At 34.2% G+C, this 17,019-nt stretch overlaps 1 protein-coding gene across 2 annotated transcripts in view; it reads right to left on the bottom strand.

Moving 5' to 3' along the window:
• Window positions 1-17,019, bottom strand: part of FGF14 (fibroblast growth factor 14) — a 649,836-nt gene that overhangs the window by 140,368 nt on the left and 492,449 nt on the right. For both annotated transcript variants that reach the window (XM_012751851.3, XM_012751852.3), the window contains exons 2-3: window positions 10,266-10,376; window positions 4,146-4,249 (exon numbers count right to left, since the gene is read on the bottom strand). In XM_012751851.3, coding sequence (XP_012607305.1) covers window positions 4,146-4,249; window positions 10,266-10,376 — 215 coding nt within the window. The remainder of the gene's footprint in view (window positions 1-4,145; window positions 4,250-10,265; window positions 10,377-17,019) is intronic.

Below are 17,019 nucleotides of genomic sequence, written 5' to 3'. Positions count from 1 at the left end.
ATTTGCAAAACACTGTAGCAGTATATTTTCTTGATTTATTTAAAAAAATCTACATGTAGAGGGATTATTTTCCTCATTGTACCACCAAGAGACTCAGATGAGACATTAATTTCAGGAGAACACCAGGCTTTATTGACACCCCAGATGTTTGCATCTGGGAAATAAAAACATTTATAGCACCATTAGGAAAATAATATTCTTACAAATGCCAGCCTGTGATCAAATGGTAATAATGAATCTTTATACATTTTATGTGAAATTTTTATCTCATTATTCAGAAAAATCAAGCAGACTAAAACCAGAAGTCTAAGCCCCCAAATTAACTTAAAGCATCCAAAGGAAATCCTATACTATTACAGAGGAGGAGATTGACCCAGCGAGATTGGGAAATTGTAACATAGGTCTCAGTTGTCAGATTCAGAATCCAGATGTTTTGAAGAAAGCCCAGGGCTTTATCCATTGGAACATCTGTCTCTTTTCCTGCCTGCCTTCCCTCCCCCTCTTCCTCTCCTTGTATCAGAAGCACATTCTGACTTCAGCTCTTCTTCATCACTGCCCAGATGATGAATGATATTTTGCTTTCATTCCCAGTTTTTCTTTAGTGTTTAGAATTTACATTCAAGACCTTGACTTTCTATGGAGGATTTTTCTTAGTCTTCTAAGTCACAGGTTGTTTAGGAAAAAAACAAGCAAACAAAAAACTTGATTACTCCTCTCAGCACTATAAATAGTTTATAGCAAGTGGAAACAAAAACCCCACCTTTTTTCTTAAACATAATTCTGTTAGTACTTGGATAGGAGATAAACTAAGTTTTGAGCAAAAGTATTTCTTTGTCAGCTTCTTTTCTGAGACCTTGAAGCTTATAGTCTACCTTCAAGAAAATAGTTTATATATGACATTAAATCTCTTGAGACACATCATTAAGTAGCATATTACAATCATTATGAACACAAAAGAAATAACTGTTGTCATATGGAAGAAAAGATTTCACAGGGAACAAGTGCCTTCGGCATTGGAAATGTGATTACTTATAGCTCAGTCAAGATATCTTTTTCTGTCTCCCTAAAGTGGAATTACCTGACGCATTTAATATCTTTATTTGGATAGCAAGGGATTATGAATGACAGTGACTTCCTGAAATACAAATAGAGAAATAGGCACCTAAAGTCAAATCTCTGGTATGATGTTCATTTAACAGAATTCAACTTGAATGACCTGAGTATTTTACTGATGACATTCTAAATCTATAGACCCTCAATAAATTTAATCCCATATTAGAAACTAGGTAACACAGCACAAACATTAAGCCGAATCTTTTAAAAGTGGGCATAAGCTTAAAATGAATGACTCCATTTCCCAGATTTAAATCTTTATGCCCTCTTTTCTTTAAATCTGAGTTTGACTGGAGTTGTCATTTAAAAAAATTTACTCAACTTAGTTCAAAACATCTTAGTTGGGTTAACAATGTTTATCATATCTTTTAAAATTTAAAACTCAGATATTAAATGTAATAAGTTTCAAGAATATTAAATATTCACTGTATAACATCAAACTTTCCCCTGACAATTTTCTATGATTTTTATTTTTCATTCAAGAACATCTAAAGGAAACAGATTGTTTCATATTATACTTCTTAATATTTAACCTGAAATGAAGTTTATTCCATAGGTAACAGTTCCCTAAAGGTTTTCATTACATCATCATGTGTTTATAACTTCTTGTTAGAAAAGGTGTCAGACCATATTATGAAAAATGTCTGGTGTGTGGAAACAGGATAGAAAAACAGTTAAAAATGTAAACCAAGGAGTCAGACTAACAACTATCCTTAACTCTTGCATTTTCCGTCTGCTACCTGGAAGATTTGGGGCAGATTCTTAAACTCTCTATACCCTCATTTTAATAGTTTTTGCTTAAAAAAGGTTTTTGGAAGGATGAAATGAGCTAATGCATTTAAGGTGTTTAGAACGGTGCTAGGCAGAGTTGACTAGACGAATATTACCACTATTATTAATATGTGAGTATAACTTTTATTATTATACAGTGTAATAATTGTTATATTGCACTCTATATCATTATTTTAGTAGGCTCTTGGTAACTATAGAATAAAGATGATATTGAAATATTTCAAGTTCGAATTTGATTACATTGAAATAAACAGAGCACTTTAACTATATAAAGTGTTAGTAAAGACTTTAGATTGCTTTTCGTTTTTATCTAATTCCTTTTCCTGAAAGGCGGCTGAGAATTATAAAGCCTGGCCTGGGCAGAGGAGATCTCTTAGGGTGGGGGCTGGGAGAATAGAGTCTCTTTCCAGACTTTGAGTTCAGAGAAAAAAGTCAAAAATGGGAGGAGGAGAAAATCAAGCTCAGTAAGTCAGAGAATGAAACCACTAAAGGGGAGGCCCAGAAGACACGGAATTGGAGAGTGAGAATCAAGGGGTGAGAACAGAGAACAATGAGCCTGAAATCCTGGCGAATGCTGTTGCCCACAGCTAGTTTAGATTCCTGCGTAAGGAAGCCATATTTAAAATGCTGGGGACTGAATTTGGCAGTTAATACATTTCTTGTTTCTATTCCTGCTGCTTAGACTGTACCAAGCATAATTAGTAATTTTATTTTAGGATAAGCCACATATCCAAGATGATATACCCTACCTTTACAAATGAGTGGTATACATTTACAACCTCATGACAAAAAAAATTAAAAGCATCTCAGTAACAAAAAGATAAAACATTTAAATTTCCTCTGTCATCAACATATATACCAGAGTAAAACGATGTGATAAAATCATTAACACAAATAGAGAACCAGAGGCTATGGCAGATACTGCATCTAATGATTTTTTAGGCCTCTCAGAAATTACTTGGGGGGGGGGTGTGAAATAAAGAAACAAAAATAAAAGAACATTTGTCAAATCAATAAAATTGACTTGTATCTGAAATAAGGCATCTCTAGAAGATGATCCTCTTCTATATTGGCTTTTTTCTAAAGGGGACATAGGAATTCTAGCTTGATCTTGCTCACAATGTGTTGCATATTCATCTTGTGCTACAGAATGCCATTTGCATAATGTGGGACCCAGTTCTGTGCCCAGAAACACCCTACAAGAAACTCAGATGAAGGCTCAAGAATACCAGAGCCTGCTTTTTTGAGCTCACCAAGAAGGCCAACCACACTTGCATTTCATTTCTCTTTGACAGGATTTCCTAAATTTGCTAAAGAAAATATTAACAGATCACATTCCATGGAAGCACCATTCCTTAGAGAATGTTTCTGCTTAAGATGTACACACACACACACACACACATCCATGCACATATATTTACTTGTACTTTCTTGACGCTGGTGGTGATATTTAACAACAACAGTTTTAACAAATGCAGTGTTTATATGAGGATGATGTGCAAACCCAAATAAGAGCATATTTAAACGCATTAGAGGATGTTACGCTATCACTCTTTGCTCAAGAGACAGTGAAAAGAAGCACCGTATCTAAGTCTTTTTTGCTTGGACATGTGGCAGAAATGAATTCTAACTGCATTATAATGTATGAATATAACACATCTGAGTGCAAATTAGATGTGGAGAGAAAATATTCCAGAAGAGATCATATGGCTGAAAAAATGCTCAACTGCCAATAAACATTACCATGAAATAGAAAGGCTATACATTCAAATGAAATATACATTTTAATATTATAAGTAGTTATTTTCCAGTAAAATATTTATATAATTTGAAGTATTATTTTAAAATACTCTCCTTTTTCTTTTCTCTATTTTTAGAATTCACATTGCTTCTTTCTAAAAATAATAATGTTTTATAAGAAACTTGCTAAGTGCATTTCTAAGTAGAAATACAAAAGATTATATTAAACCAACTCTTTCAAAATCCATCAATTTTCTGTGAAAATTTTTAAAAAATATGCCAGATCCACAATTCAGGATGTAATGTCATTATTCCTTTAGATATATTCCCATTACCAAACATTGAAGAATAAGAAATAAACAGCTTCTGCAACATTCTAATAAAGATCAAATACTAAAGCAAAAATGGCAGAAGCAATAGACATAGAACTTGGTTTCGTTGCTGCCATTGCTATTTTACACACATTGAACAAATGGCCAATATCTTTGCATGTTACTTACTGATGGGTAGAGGTAACCTTCTCCATTCATGGCTATATATAACCCTGTCTTCACTCCCTGGATGGCAACAACGCGCAGTCCCACTGGTATGAGGTTGAACAGTGCTAGAAAGATAAACATGGTCTTTCATGAACGGGCAGGAAGAAGGAAAACATAGCACAGTTTTCTTTTTTTTCTTTCATTTCTTTTACTTAAGAAACATAACTTTTGTTGATACTTTCTGAGAAGTTCCAATTAAATACTTTTTATTTCTCTTTATCATTAAAAGTTTCTGCTATGGGTGAAATTAGCACTTCAGCTTCAGTTTGTAAGTCTTCTTAGCAGCCTTTCCTACAGCATTCTGAAGAATTGGTGGGATAATAAACAGAAGCAAGCCTGTAATCATGACTCTAGTATCACAGTCTCTGACACCATTCGGTACCAAAAAACCAAAATCAACTGTGAGGATTCTCAAAGCACAAAACTTACAAAGTCCAAGTTGAATGTTTATCCTGACCCTTCATGCAGAAGGTGTGATTTGTCATTGCAATGTAATCAGACCAGAAGCTAAAAAGGTAATTTTAAAACTAAATTACTATTGCAGAACCAATATGATATGCCAGCAAAGCCAGGAAAAGATGTGCACCTGCCAATGGGCTAAATTTAGAAAGAACTACTCAAACTGAATAGCATGAAAATTTTAGAGAAACAATCCATTTATGTTTCCATGTTTTGTTTCCCCCCTTGTTGATAAATCATAAAGGTATTTCTCTATATTTTTGCATAGTGTAGATAGTAATGTTAGAATTGATTTTTAAAAATTTTAATATCCTTCTAATGCATTTCCGTGACAGTGTTACATGTTAACTAGTGAGTCTTCTAGCATCCTTCTTAGTGAGAACTGCTTGACAATTTTTGGAGATTTTATTATACATACAGTTATAAGAGAACTACTAATTATCCACATTGAGGTTATCTGCTCCCACTCAAGTCCTTCTTAACTCAAGTGTAATTCTAAGAAATAGGAGCAGGGCAGAACAGGTACTGAAAACACTAAAATGTGGAAGTATATGTAAAAGTGAAGTATCTAACTTTAGACTCTGAACTGTGGTCCACGAAGACAAATCATTTGCAAAACGTGGGCAATTTTGATTTCATATTAAGGTCTACACAGTACATAATTAGAAATAGACTTTATAAATTGTGTTCTATTTAATTCTTAGGGACATGTTTTCTCTTGATAGGGTAAAATAAGTTATACTCTCTCTTCCAATTATTACCTGTTACTGTTCCTAAGATCTCAAGATGTCTGTACTATACAAATGGCAACAGGAAACAACAGGCCATAGCCATGGATAACTATCCCTGGAAGAATATTCAGGGGCATGACTGGTTAGTTGGATATTACCTTTCACTATGCAAGCTAACAGTAGACCCTCTTCTATTGGGCCCTAGGGGATTATGACATATACAGAAAAGAATGGGGTTTATTTTTGCTCATTTCTATGATTTAACATTAAATATGGGTATGGGGTTGTTGAGTACTAGAAGTTACCTGTGCCAATGTGACTCTCAGTAGTTCTTCCTTGTGGGAGAAGGTCATATTTACTCTTATTTAGAATAACTGAACTCTTCTGCCTCCCTTATATTTTGAAAAAGATGAGCACCATGGGACAAATCCTGATTTATGTGTAAAATATTTTTTGGGAAAAAATAACTGTATGCCTGTCCATGCAACCTGTTCTAACCTAGCTAATTCAAACCTAATTATTCTAACCTTTATGCCCCATTAGTGGTATTTGTAGGTGCCACATATTTGATATCGACCAGATGGTATAATTCTAGAAAGCAAATGAATTGTGAACTCACCAAAATAATGTGGTATGGGAAATTGAAAAATTATACAAGATAGTCTAAAATGGTCATACTAAAAAAAATGGTAGTAGTTTTTTTTTTCAACCAAGATTTTGGTGGGAACCTGCATGATAAATAAGAAATATTATAATTTACAAAATGATAATAGGAAGTGAAGCTCTATATCCACTATAACATGGAGAGCCATTTAGAGCTGACCATGATGGAACTGGTGCTAATTAAAACCACAGATGCCCACATTAATTGAAATGTCACTATATTTTTCTACCCTCTGTATTTTACATAATTATAATGTCACAAAGCCCAGAGGTGTAAGAATAATGAAGATGTTTGAGTGACTTTGTTTATTCTGTGGAACACTCTAGTTCTCCATATAACAAGAGATTTTCAACCCCAGGTGCACATTAAAACTAGCTGTGTTCATACAATAGGATGGCCAGGCTCAACTCCAAACCTATTAAATTACAATCTCTGGCAGTGGGTTTAGAGCATAAAGAATTTTTTAAAAATTTATTCCCTAAAATTTTTTGAAAAGCTCCTCAAATGTCCCTAACATACAGAACCATCAACCTAAAACCTGTGAGGTGGTGGTGACAGGTTTTAACAAATTTAACCCATCAAGTTACGAGGTTGAGAATTTCTAAGGTGAGAGGAATTTTAGGGGGGAGCTTTAAGCATCTGTATAGTCCTACTTTGCTTAAAGTATCTATTAAGTCTGGTAATAGGAACAATGAAGTTTAATAGCACAGAAAAAATCCATGGCATCCCCAAAAACAAACTGGAGGAAAGAAAAAATAAGCTCTAACAAAATACCATAGTTCATGGTAATGCTGACAGAATTTTAAAGACATACATCTCTGAAAATGAGTGTGGTGAAGTCACCCAGGTACTCACTTCCTTTTATGAAAGATCTTCCTGGGGCATGTAGTAGCCAAAATCATAAGCAGTCAAGTTGCTACAGTTCTTCTCGCTAGGACCATTTACCCTTCATCTATGGTTGTCTTGCCATTTTTCCTTCCCAAAGATCCAGGGGAGATTAAGGGCAGCCAGGTTCACCTGCCAGTGGGCCTTTTACTCTCTTCTCAACTCATCTAAAATTTTTAGCAAAGACAGCTTGGCAGGATGGCTCTTATTTTTCCTCATTATAAATGATCCCATATTTAGCAGTGGGAAATGTGTTGAACTCCAATCATGAATGTACAAGTCTTCTGTTTTGTGATTTGTTGACAATTGGAATGATATCTGGGTGAGTTTTAGGTTATTTCTCATTATTTTTTCTATTTAGGGATGACTAATCCATAGTTTGTATTCGGGAAATTATCAAAAAATGGAAACATGTTTATGAATTATTACATCCTTATTATATCACCCTCCTCCTCAAACAAAAAGGGCTGTACTTTAATTAGGACCTGTCTGTCATCATTTCTAATGCACACCCCTGTTTTTAAATAACTCTTTTCAGTGCTTACATTTTTCCTAAGATTCATCAGACTACAATAATGAACCAGGGAAAAGAAAATATCTTAAAATTCATCCTAAAAAATAGTGTTTTTCAATTTTAAAAGGTGATAGGACACAAAAGTAGAGTTGATTAGTAATTCTTATTGCTTTTATAAATCTGCTACAATCCTGCCAATCTTTATTAAATTTTGTAGTCATACAATTTGTATAGTCTTTTGAGGAAAGAATATTTATCTCACACTCTTTTATTCTTTGTCTTTGCAAATGTTGAAATAAGTAACAAAAACTAACCTAGCTGGCTTACAGTGCACATCAAATGTAATATAATGTGTAAGAAAAGTTGTCGACCAGATCTTTGCATAAGAATTTGAATCTCTCAAGCGTGGGCATTATGATTTGTTCTTATTTGCCTTTGCAGGGGCTCCTGTTCCTGCTTCCTTCTCAAGACTGTTCCTCACCAGCATTTGAGGCGTCAGAGATTTCAAGAGTTACTCAGAGTTTCTTGCTCCTTCTAGAACAGATACACAACCAAAGGAAAAAGCCCCATGCATCTAGCAAACAGAAGGTTGAGTATTTTTTTGTAGCTCAGCTTTCCAGTTTAGTGCTTAAAAGTATTTGGATAATCAGACCTAACTATGTGTATGTGTGCATATAAACTTTCATAACCTAAAAACTATTGTGCTGCTTATTCAGTTCCGAAGCATTTTGCTTTTAAAAGACAATTTCTCAAATGATATTGATTCCTATCATTAAGGGTAACCAATTTGGTATTACAAACACACAAATACAATGAGAAAAGCTAGGTTAAAAAATCCATAACATCTTTGTTTGAAAGAAATCATTTTTCCAAGCAGTCCAATAAAGCAGCATTTTCATAGAGGTATAATTTATTTCATCTCCTTAAAACTTTTGTCATAATATGGATGATGTCAGTCTCTAGTCTGATGAATCTTTCAGAGTGTCATAGCTCATATAGTGATCAGAGTTAGGGAAATCTGTAATAGTTCTTACATTCTGTGACACTCTGGCCAAAGAAAATCAGAGGACATCGAAGACATCAGAACTTAGGAATCTCTAAACTGCATGACCTCTGAAACTGCGAGACATAATGAAAAGGAAATGCCTCTTGTCAAAGAAAGGGTAAGCAGTTAAAGATGGGAAAGAAAATGAGCATATATACTTTTATTAGCTCGAACAACAAGAAACTGACATCTTTTGTAGGTCAAAGATGGTCAAGTACTGATAATTTTAAAAGATCCAAACTAATAACAAAATTTGAACAAGTAAACAATATCAGCCATAAAAATGCCTCCTCTTCTCTTCACCAGAATAGTTTTAGCTTCTTTTCTCACAAATTGAGAGGAAATAAAAATAAACCAATAAATAAATATAATAGGGAAAAATTTAAAAATAAAAAGGGTGATAAAAAGGAGAGCAAAGAGATTAGAAATTGAAAACGAAAAAATGTAGATCTGTTTTGTTTTGTTTTGTTTTGTTTTTTTGAGACAGAGTCTCACTCTCCTGTCCTGGCTAGAGTGCCATGGCGTTAGCCTGGCTCACAGCAACTTCAAACTCCTGGGCTCAAGCAATCCTCCTGCCTCAGCTCCTAGGTAGCTGGGACTACAAGCACATGCTACCATGCCCTGCCTGGCTAATTTTTTCTATTTTTGGTTGTTTGGCTAATTTATTTCTATTTAGAGTAGAGACAGGGTCTCACTTTTGCTCAGGCTGGTCTTGAACTCCTGAGCTCAAGCAATTCTCTCATCTTGGCTTCCCAGAGTGCTAGGATTACAGGCATGAGCCACCACACCCAGCCTAGATCTGTTTTATATCATTAGCTGCTCACAGAATCATTGTTACTGACCACTTGATTATTAGAATTTAAAAGAGAAAGTGCTTATAATTTGATTATGTATATTATTCAAACCCTCCCTCCTTTTCATGGAATGATGTTTATATGTGAAGAATAAAATATGAATGAATGAAAAGATTCATACCCACGCTTGATCCACCATATTTTAATTTTGTTTTCACTAACTCTCCTGAACAGTAAAAATTGTTTATTTTTAACTAATATTCTAAATTGTAAAAAAATCAAATACCAATATAAACAGAAAATGGGAAAGGAAAAGACAGACAGTTGAGAAAAGAAGGACATCAGGCAGAGAAAAGTTATATGTAAAGAAATGGCAAAAAAGAACACAAACATTAATACAATGGACAGTATGTGGCTTTCTAAGAAAAAAAATAATCATAGACACAATTCTATTAAGTAGTTAAACATGTTGTACAATGTATTTAAAGGTACACAACCTTCACATCCTCTGTATAAGACAGATACTATCTTTTCTTGCTAAACGCAAAGAATTTTAAAAATTCAGTTTCTATTATTTGAAACAACTACTCCATGCAGCACTTGAATTTCCATAAGTATCGTTAAGATCTCTGGATGTTAATACATTGGATGTATTAACATCCAGAGATATGTGATCAATTTTTATCTGAATACACTAGTGTACTTGACTTTTATGTTAATGATAATAAAAGTAATGGCAAGTTGGGGAGTATGACAATTGCTTGAAAAAATATTATCATTATCTGTAACATCAAAAGTTTCTTTTGTTGCTCCATTAATATTTTCAGCCATGTGGTTTAAATAAAATCTTAAATGGCATTCTAGTCTGTGTCATTTATAACAATGAACTAACATAACCAAACAGTTGCAAATGTATCTTAAAAAGTCATTTAAATAGCAATGCATCTTCTACCAACTGTGTTAACTGGTGGCCTGAGGTTGTCACTTACTAGAATTAGTGCTGTCATCCTTGGTTCCATCGAGAGCTCCATCGGGGTGCATTTGCAAGTAGTAGCCTTGCCTGCAATATAACCTGGTCACTATACCCTTGAGCTGGGGATCTGAAAGACAAACATAGTTGTCATGAGCCTCACAGTGTGTCATGATACAGTTTCTTTTTCTTTGTGTTTCTTTTCCTTTTTTTTTTTTTTCCAGAGGAGAACATTTTATAGAAGTAGCACATTTTATTTTATGTCTTTCAGATTCCTCTATGTTTTACCAAACTTAACAGTATATTAACCATAGATGGTAAAGAAAAAATGCAGTAGTAAGCTGTAGAATAGGCCATTTTATGAAACCAATATTGTGTATTTAAATCATTAGTTAAAACTATTAAACTAAGCTGTTAGTTTAGTTGTTAGTTTAAACTATATACGCATTAGTGTAAGCAATACTATCTATCATTCAAGATGGCAGTATGAGAGTTTTGTGAATTTGCAACTCTAAAAAACTTCATTAAAGGTTTTTTAATGGAGTTTCCCTTTTACAAGTTGACAGGTTTCCCAAAAATGTAGAAAATCTGCATTTTTAAAACATTCAAACTAACATGTGAGACACAGTCTTGGAAAAAAGCCCCAATTTGGAGAGCATGCCCTTGATGTCCAAAGGGCCTTCCTAACATTCAGGGAAGCGTGTGTGGTGCTTAGACTAATCCACAGGAAAAGGGAAAACTCTACCTCCCAACTCAGGGTGAAGCACAGCAAACTTATGTGGTGCGGTCAGCTCTGAGGCAATAATCTAGACAAAGTAAACAGGTGAACCTACGAACTTATATATACAAAGGATAGTCAAATTATCCAATATGGAATCTGATCCTTGGTCAACAGGCATGAGGCAGAGAGCACTGGGAGTTTATGAAAACAAAAAGGGAAATCACCTGGCGACAGATTTCTCATCTGATGATTCGTTGAAAAGATAACTACTCGAGGTACCCATCAGTGCTTCCCAAAGAGCCAGTTGTACCTTTGAAAATAAATATTTACATGTGGCTTTCAAAGGCCAGTGCCATCACGGGGCTAGATTTGATGTGGGACATCATAATCTTCACCATGGCAACTGGCACCTCTCTCCACAATAGCCAAATGGAACATGCAAATGTGACCGTGCTGTCAAAACAGTTGGACGCTACTGAATGATGAACCTGGCATCTTGCAATCGATAGAAAAACTGTGGGCTTGCAACCAGATGAACACAAAAAATACACAGGCAAAAAAAAAAAAAAAAAAACTGTTCAAAACCAGAATATCCTTAAGCTTTTGATTAGTCCTCAAAAAATTGCAAAGAAATGTCAATATCTGTTTCTAAGCACATCATGTATAACTAATAATTTGAAAAATGACGCCCTCCATTGCACATAGATTTGCATCGTACATGCTACGATATTGAAAAATAACCTCCCAGAAAATAACGCATGAACAGCACAGCATTGCAACATCAGTATGACTAAATATGTTAGAATATAGATGTTTTTAAAAGTCTGGGATTTTAAAAAGAAATATCTAAGTGACTGTTAGGATTGTGTTACATATGTTCCTTATTCTGCAATAATTAACTTCCAAAATCACATAATTCTAAGATGTACATTAGTGGGGAAGAAAATTACCATTGTGCTTTAGTCTGCCCATCACCCAGTAAGACTTGACTGAGCTATTAACCCTCTAAGTACTAAAGACTTCTTTTCATTATGCTCTTCACTAAAAATAAGTAGCATGGAAAAAGAAGAGAAACAAAGTAATTTTTTTTTATTTTATTTAAGGGAGAATTTCTTGATTGCCATGAAAAAATATTGAGAATTTTAGAGACTGATAATTCTTCTATAAAACCTCTGCGTTCTGACATCACTGATTTCTAAGCAACTCTCTATTTTAGTTACCATACCTTCTGGGGTTGAATTAATTAAATCGGGCAGGACAGTGAGAAGACACCCACACACTCACCCCTGAGCTCTCTCACAGGGACACAGAGAGGGCCCTTTTGGACCACACCTCATTTCCGACGAAGAGTACAAATGAAACATGGAATCATTAATATGATTCTGAGTTCTCCTTTAATTTCAAGGAAATAAAAGCAAATTGATTTTGATTTATCTAGCTTCATATTATTTGGTATTTTTCTTTTTAGACATCATGACAATTTCTCAAGTAAGTGTAGGCACTATTCTATGCACACCCCATGATGAATTTGTTGAATCCTCACCACCAACCTTATTTAAAAGAAGCCCCATTTAAGGATGAGGAAATCAAGACACAAAGCAATTAAAGTAATTTGACAAACGGCACATAACTAATAAGCCCAAAGCTGAAGTTTGACTATGGACACTCAGCTCTAGATCCTGCCCACTTAAACTGCTATACTATGTGGCCTCCATAAATGGTATACTTGAACTAAAATGTCTAGAAAACAAAATAAATGCAAACCAATCTGTTTAAAACAACAACAAAAATGACTAGTACTTTGAAGATTAACCACAACCATGCCTAAGTACAAACCCTGCACCTCAGAGCTAAATCTGTGTTATCAAGCAATAACACAAAGGTTAGAAAGGATTGAATAACCTGAAAATCTCTTCTAAGATCCATCTCGCTTTGCCACTGGCCACATTTGTGACAAATATCTACCCCATGAAACCCTCACCAAAATTGCAAATCGGTACTGTACATTTAAAACGTTCTCCAGTACCATTTTTACTTTAATTGTTCCATCTCCACCATTTCCAGCCAACAGGTATTTCTACCCCTGACTTTACTATTTATGTTAACAGTATCAGTCCCCTAAGATCTACACCAGACTTGCCTTTTTTATCCCACCCAATGAGTTGCCCAGTTCCTATAGGTGTTTCTTCACAATGTCCCTCACTCTTTTCCCTTTTTCTCTTTTCACTGCCAGCCTCTCATTTCCTCTCCTAGGCGGTCTTCCCACTTGCAGTTTGCCTCTTACAATCCAGCAGATCTAGAAAAACGCAGTGGCTCTTCACAGGCCACTGAATTATGTACACGCCCTCCAGCAGCAGGGCCCTATCTTACCTGCTGGCCATGTTCACCGCTGCTCCTGCCCCATTCCCCGCATGTAGCCTCACCTGGGCCACTGTGAGTTACTCACAAACATTCCACAATCTCCCAGATTTATCCTATTCTCTTAGCCTTACTTGTCTCAAATACACCCACCTGCAAAAAAATCCCCCTTGCACATCTGTGTGGGGATGCACCTACACATTTTATATATATATATATATATATATATATATACACACACACAATGTGTATATATATATATATACTATATATATATGTATATATCTCACAAATTGGATCATAACTGTCATGGAGAGAGTCAAAATGTGTGATATTTAACCATCACATCTCCAGGGTCTAAATAAATAGGAGATGTACATTAAATATTTGTTGAATGAGTACTGACAAGGGGGTAGTAAAATATCCAGTGATTTCATATATTGCTGATAAGAGTGAAAAATAGAACAACAATATAAAAACCCAAGATAGTAATTCAAGTAAAGCCTTAAAAGTGCCCACATGTTTGACGAGGTAATTGTACTTTCTATACCTCTAACTTAAAAATAAATTGTGTTATAAAGCTTTGTAGAATAACATGAGTGTATATAACATGAGCATGGTTATGTAAAAAATACTATCCATAGAGGGGGAAAAACATGAGAGAGAATACAGCAAAATGTTAAATATTATTGTATTTTGATGGAAATTGTAATATTTATTTTTCAACATTTTATTATTTGCACAATTTTCTATAATAGCATGATAATTTTATAATGAATATGCAGATTTTAATAAAATCTATTAATACCTTTGAAAAATGAGCAAAAATAACATATCATACATATTTGCAAATAATATTGCATACATATATGCAAATTACCTAAAACACATATTACTACTGTATATTGACTGGTTGGCCAAGATTCTCAAGGATTCCATTTATTAGTCTATTTTTGTCAGACTAATAAATGTCAGATGTCCATAAAATCTCTGCTATGACACTTTATTATATATAAAGCTGGCCATTGTACAGGATGGCCATTTATAGCTTAACATCATTCTTTCAAATAATTAAAACATAGCAAAACCCAAAACATTTCCCTGAGGCTAAAAGTATGCAACCAAATAATAGTAGGAAAAAAAATATAGTAAGAAGAAATACATCAGTTATGTACTGTCGGACAAAAGTATGACTAAATTTCTAGGCCTGTGAATAGGAGGATATGATCTTTCAATTTCTCACACTATAGCAAATCTCAACTTTAGCCTAATACATACTGGACAAATCCCTTGCATGTAATATTCATGATACCGTCAGAGAAAATAGCCAAAAATGAACCAAGATCTCACATGGCTACTAGAATGAACAGAACACAGACTGAGCAGCAGCAATAGAAATGCATGACTCTGTTACAGAGTCCAAAATAGGGTGCCCCTCCCACAAGAAGAGTGCAAGGCAATGAATTGCAGTATGTGAAAACATTATATTAGAACTTTTTGTTTATTATCTCCAAAAGGGAGAATGAAATTAAGCTTTGCTAATTTTTTAACACACTAATGGATATATGTATTTTTAGTCGTTCACATGTTACATTAGGTCTTTATAGCACTTGATTCAGGTTGAGCATCCTGTAATTCTGAGGGGTGACACAATAACACTGGCTCTCAGTCACTCATTCTCAATTAGTGCTTTGTGATGTTGAAGTTTATGTGTTCCTGGCTAAGTAGACTTATAAGTTATATTATCTAGGTTAACTAAAGTTAGAAGCGTTTAGGGGGAAAAAATCCCAGAGAGATAATGTAGATTAAAAATGACACTAATAAAATAAGCAAAAGCAAACACTAAACAAATAGCAAAGATGACATTTTATTTTGCATGGATTATGTAGTTAAAAATAAATATGTAAACAACTAACAAATTGAAATAATGATCTATTCAGAAATAATATGAAGTCAGCCTGAAGAGTTTGAAAATATTAAGTCAACCTTAAATGTATCTACTATGACAAAAATAGAACCTCATCCTAAATTATAATGCTTGAATTATAAAACAGTGAAAATGTGTGAAAAAACAAATTTATACTGAGGTGCATACTCACTTTTTTCATTAAACTGATGGATAAGACATTAATGATATTCCTCTAGTAAATGTTGAGTATAAGCCCTACAAGAGCAAGAAATTTTGTTTTCAACACTGGTGTACCCCAAACTGCTACAACTCAGGTGCCCAGTTAATAATTGAAAGATAAATAGATATCTCAAGTCCTCCACCTATATTTTAGCTAGAAATTGCAAAATACTTAAGAGTTCTTTATTCTCTTCTAAAACACTTATACATTCAGAATATCTACTCTGCTTAAGAAATTACAAAAACTTAGACTCTCTTCTTTGCCTGTTTTATTCCCTTTTTCCTCCAATTTTGTCTCCCATATATATTTATTGTGTCTGCTAATTTTACTAAAATGTTTTAAGATATTCCTTGCATGAAATTCTGTACTAACTATGCTCTCTGATATTAATTAAAATAGAAATAATGAAAGCTAATGTGCATGCATATAAAAAAAGAGATATGTTTCATAATATAAAACCCTCAACACTCAGAACTGAAAGAAATGCAAATCAGTCCAAGTGCCTTCAGATACAGGGGGGAAATGCCCAACAATTTAATTAAAACAATCACTCTCAGAAGTGGGTCCAATTAAATCAATCACTGACACAAGTTGTCTTCATACAATGTGCAGACTGGCAAAAGAGGAATCAGGGAACCTATCAAATGGTGTATATATATTTTTAATGACTATTTAAACTAAAAAATGTAAAATATGACATATTTTATGTAGCAAATACGTTAATGTCTATGCATTGCACATACTGTGTTTATGTACACATAAATCTCAGTACTAATTGGTTATCAGTGTAGGTTCTTAAATGTAGGTTCTCTTCTATAAGCTATGGAAAAAATCACACTTTTTTATTGGGTAAAAACAACTTTTGGAATATACATTTTTGTGTGGAAATGTAGCAGATCTAATTAGATTTTGGCACTCCTAGTAGCAGAAAATAGTATTGTGAATAATTTGCCCAAAGCTATAAATTATCATCTAATCCAACCATAAAAATAAACTGTATCCAGGAACTTTTCCAAAGGGGGCTGAGAAAATAAAGGTGGGATAAGGACACGAAGGAAAATGATAGATAAAACCAAAGGCATGTGAAAATTTGCAATCTCTTTCTGCTTATCCCTTAAGATCACATTCAATTTCCTCCATGGATTGACCCAGTGCTACCTTGAGAACCCTATCCTCCTATGCACCTTGTTCCAGTCATTTCAAAATGACTCCCCAATCCACTGTCCCATTCTATTGCACTATAATGTGTGTTAAATTTTATTATAACTATTCTAGTGTGTGGAAGCCCCTCCACCACTTCTCTATCAGAATCCTATGCCTGCCGGCACTAGGGATAGAATCTTTCATATAAAACAGTTCTTGCCCTCAAAAAATTTTCTGTCTATTCAGGGGAGAAGGAGAGAACCTATGACTTGGCTTTATGTCAATTGGCCATGTGTTAAATTAATGAGTTTGCATGACTTTCTGCCCTGCAAATACATTATAAATCCCTTGATAATTTGCATTGTACATTAGTCAAAATAGTCTATCACTGTGCTTCACACAGAACATACAGTCAACAAATA

Source organism: Microcebus murinus, chromosome 13 (assembly GCF_040939455.1).
Source record: "Microcebus murinus isolate Inina chromosome 13, M.murinus_Inina_mat1.0, whole genome shotgun sequence".
Taxonomy (NCBI): domain Eukaryota; kingdom Metazoa; phylum Chordata; class Mammalia; order Primates; family Cheirogaleidae; genus Microcebus; species Microcebus murinus.
Note: the sequence above shows the minus strand (reverse complement) of the source record. Positions and strands in the feature narration are given on the sequence as shown.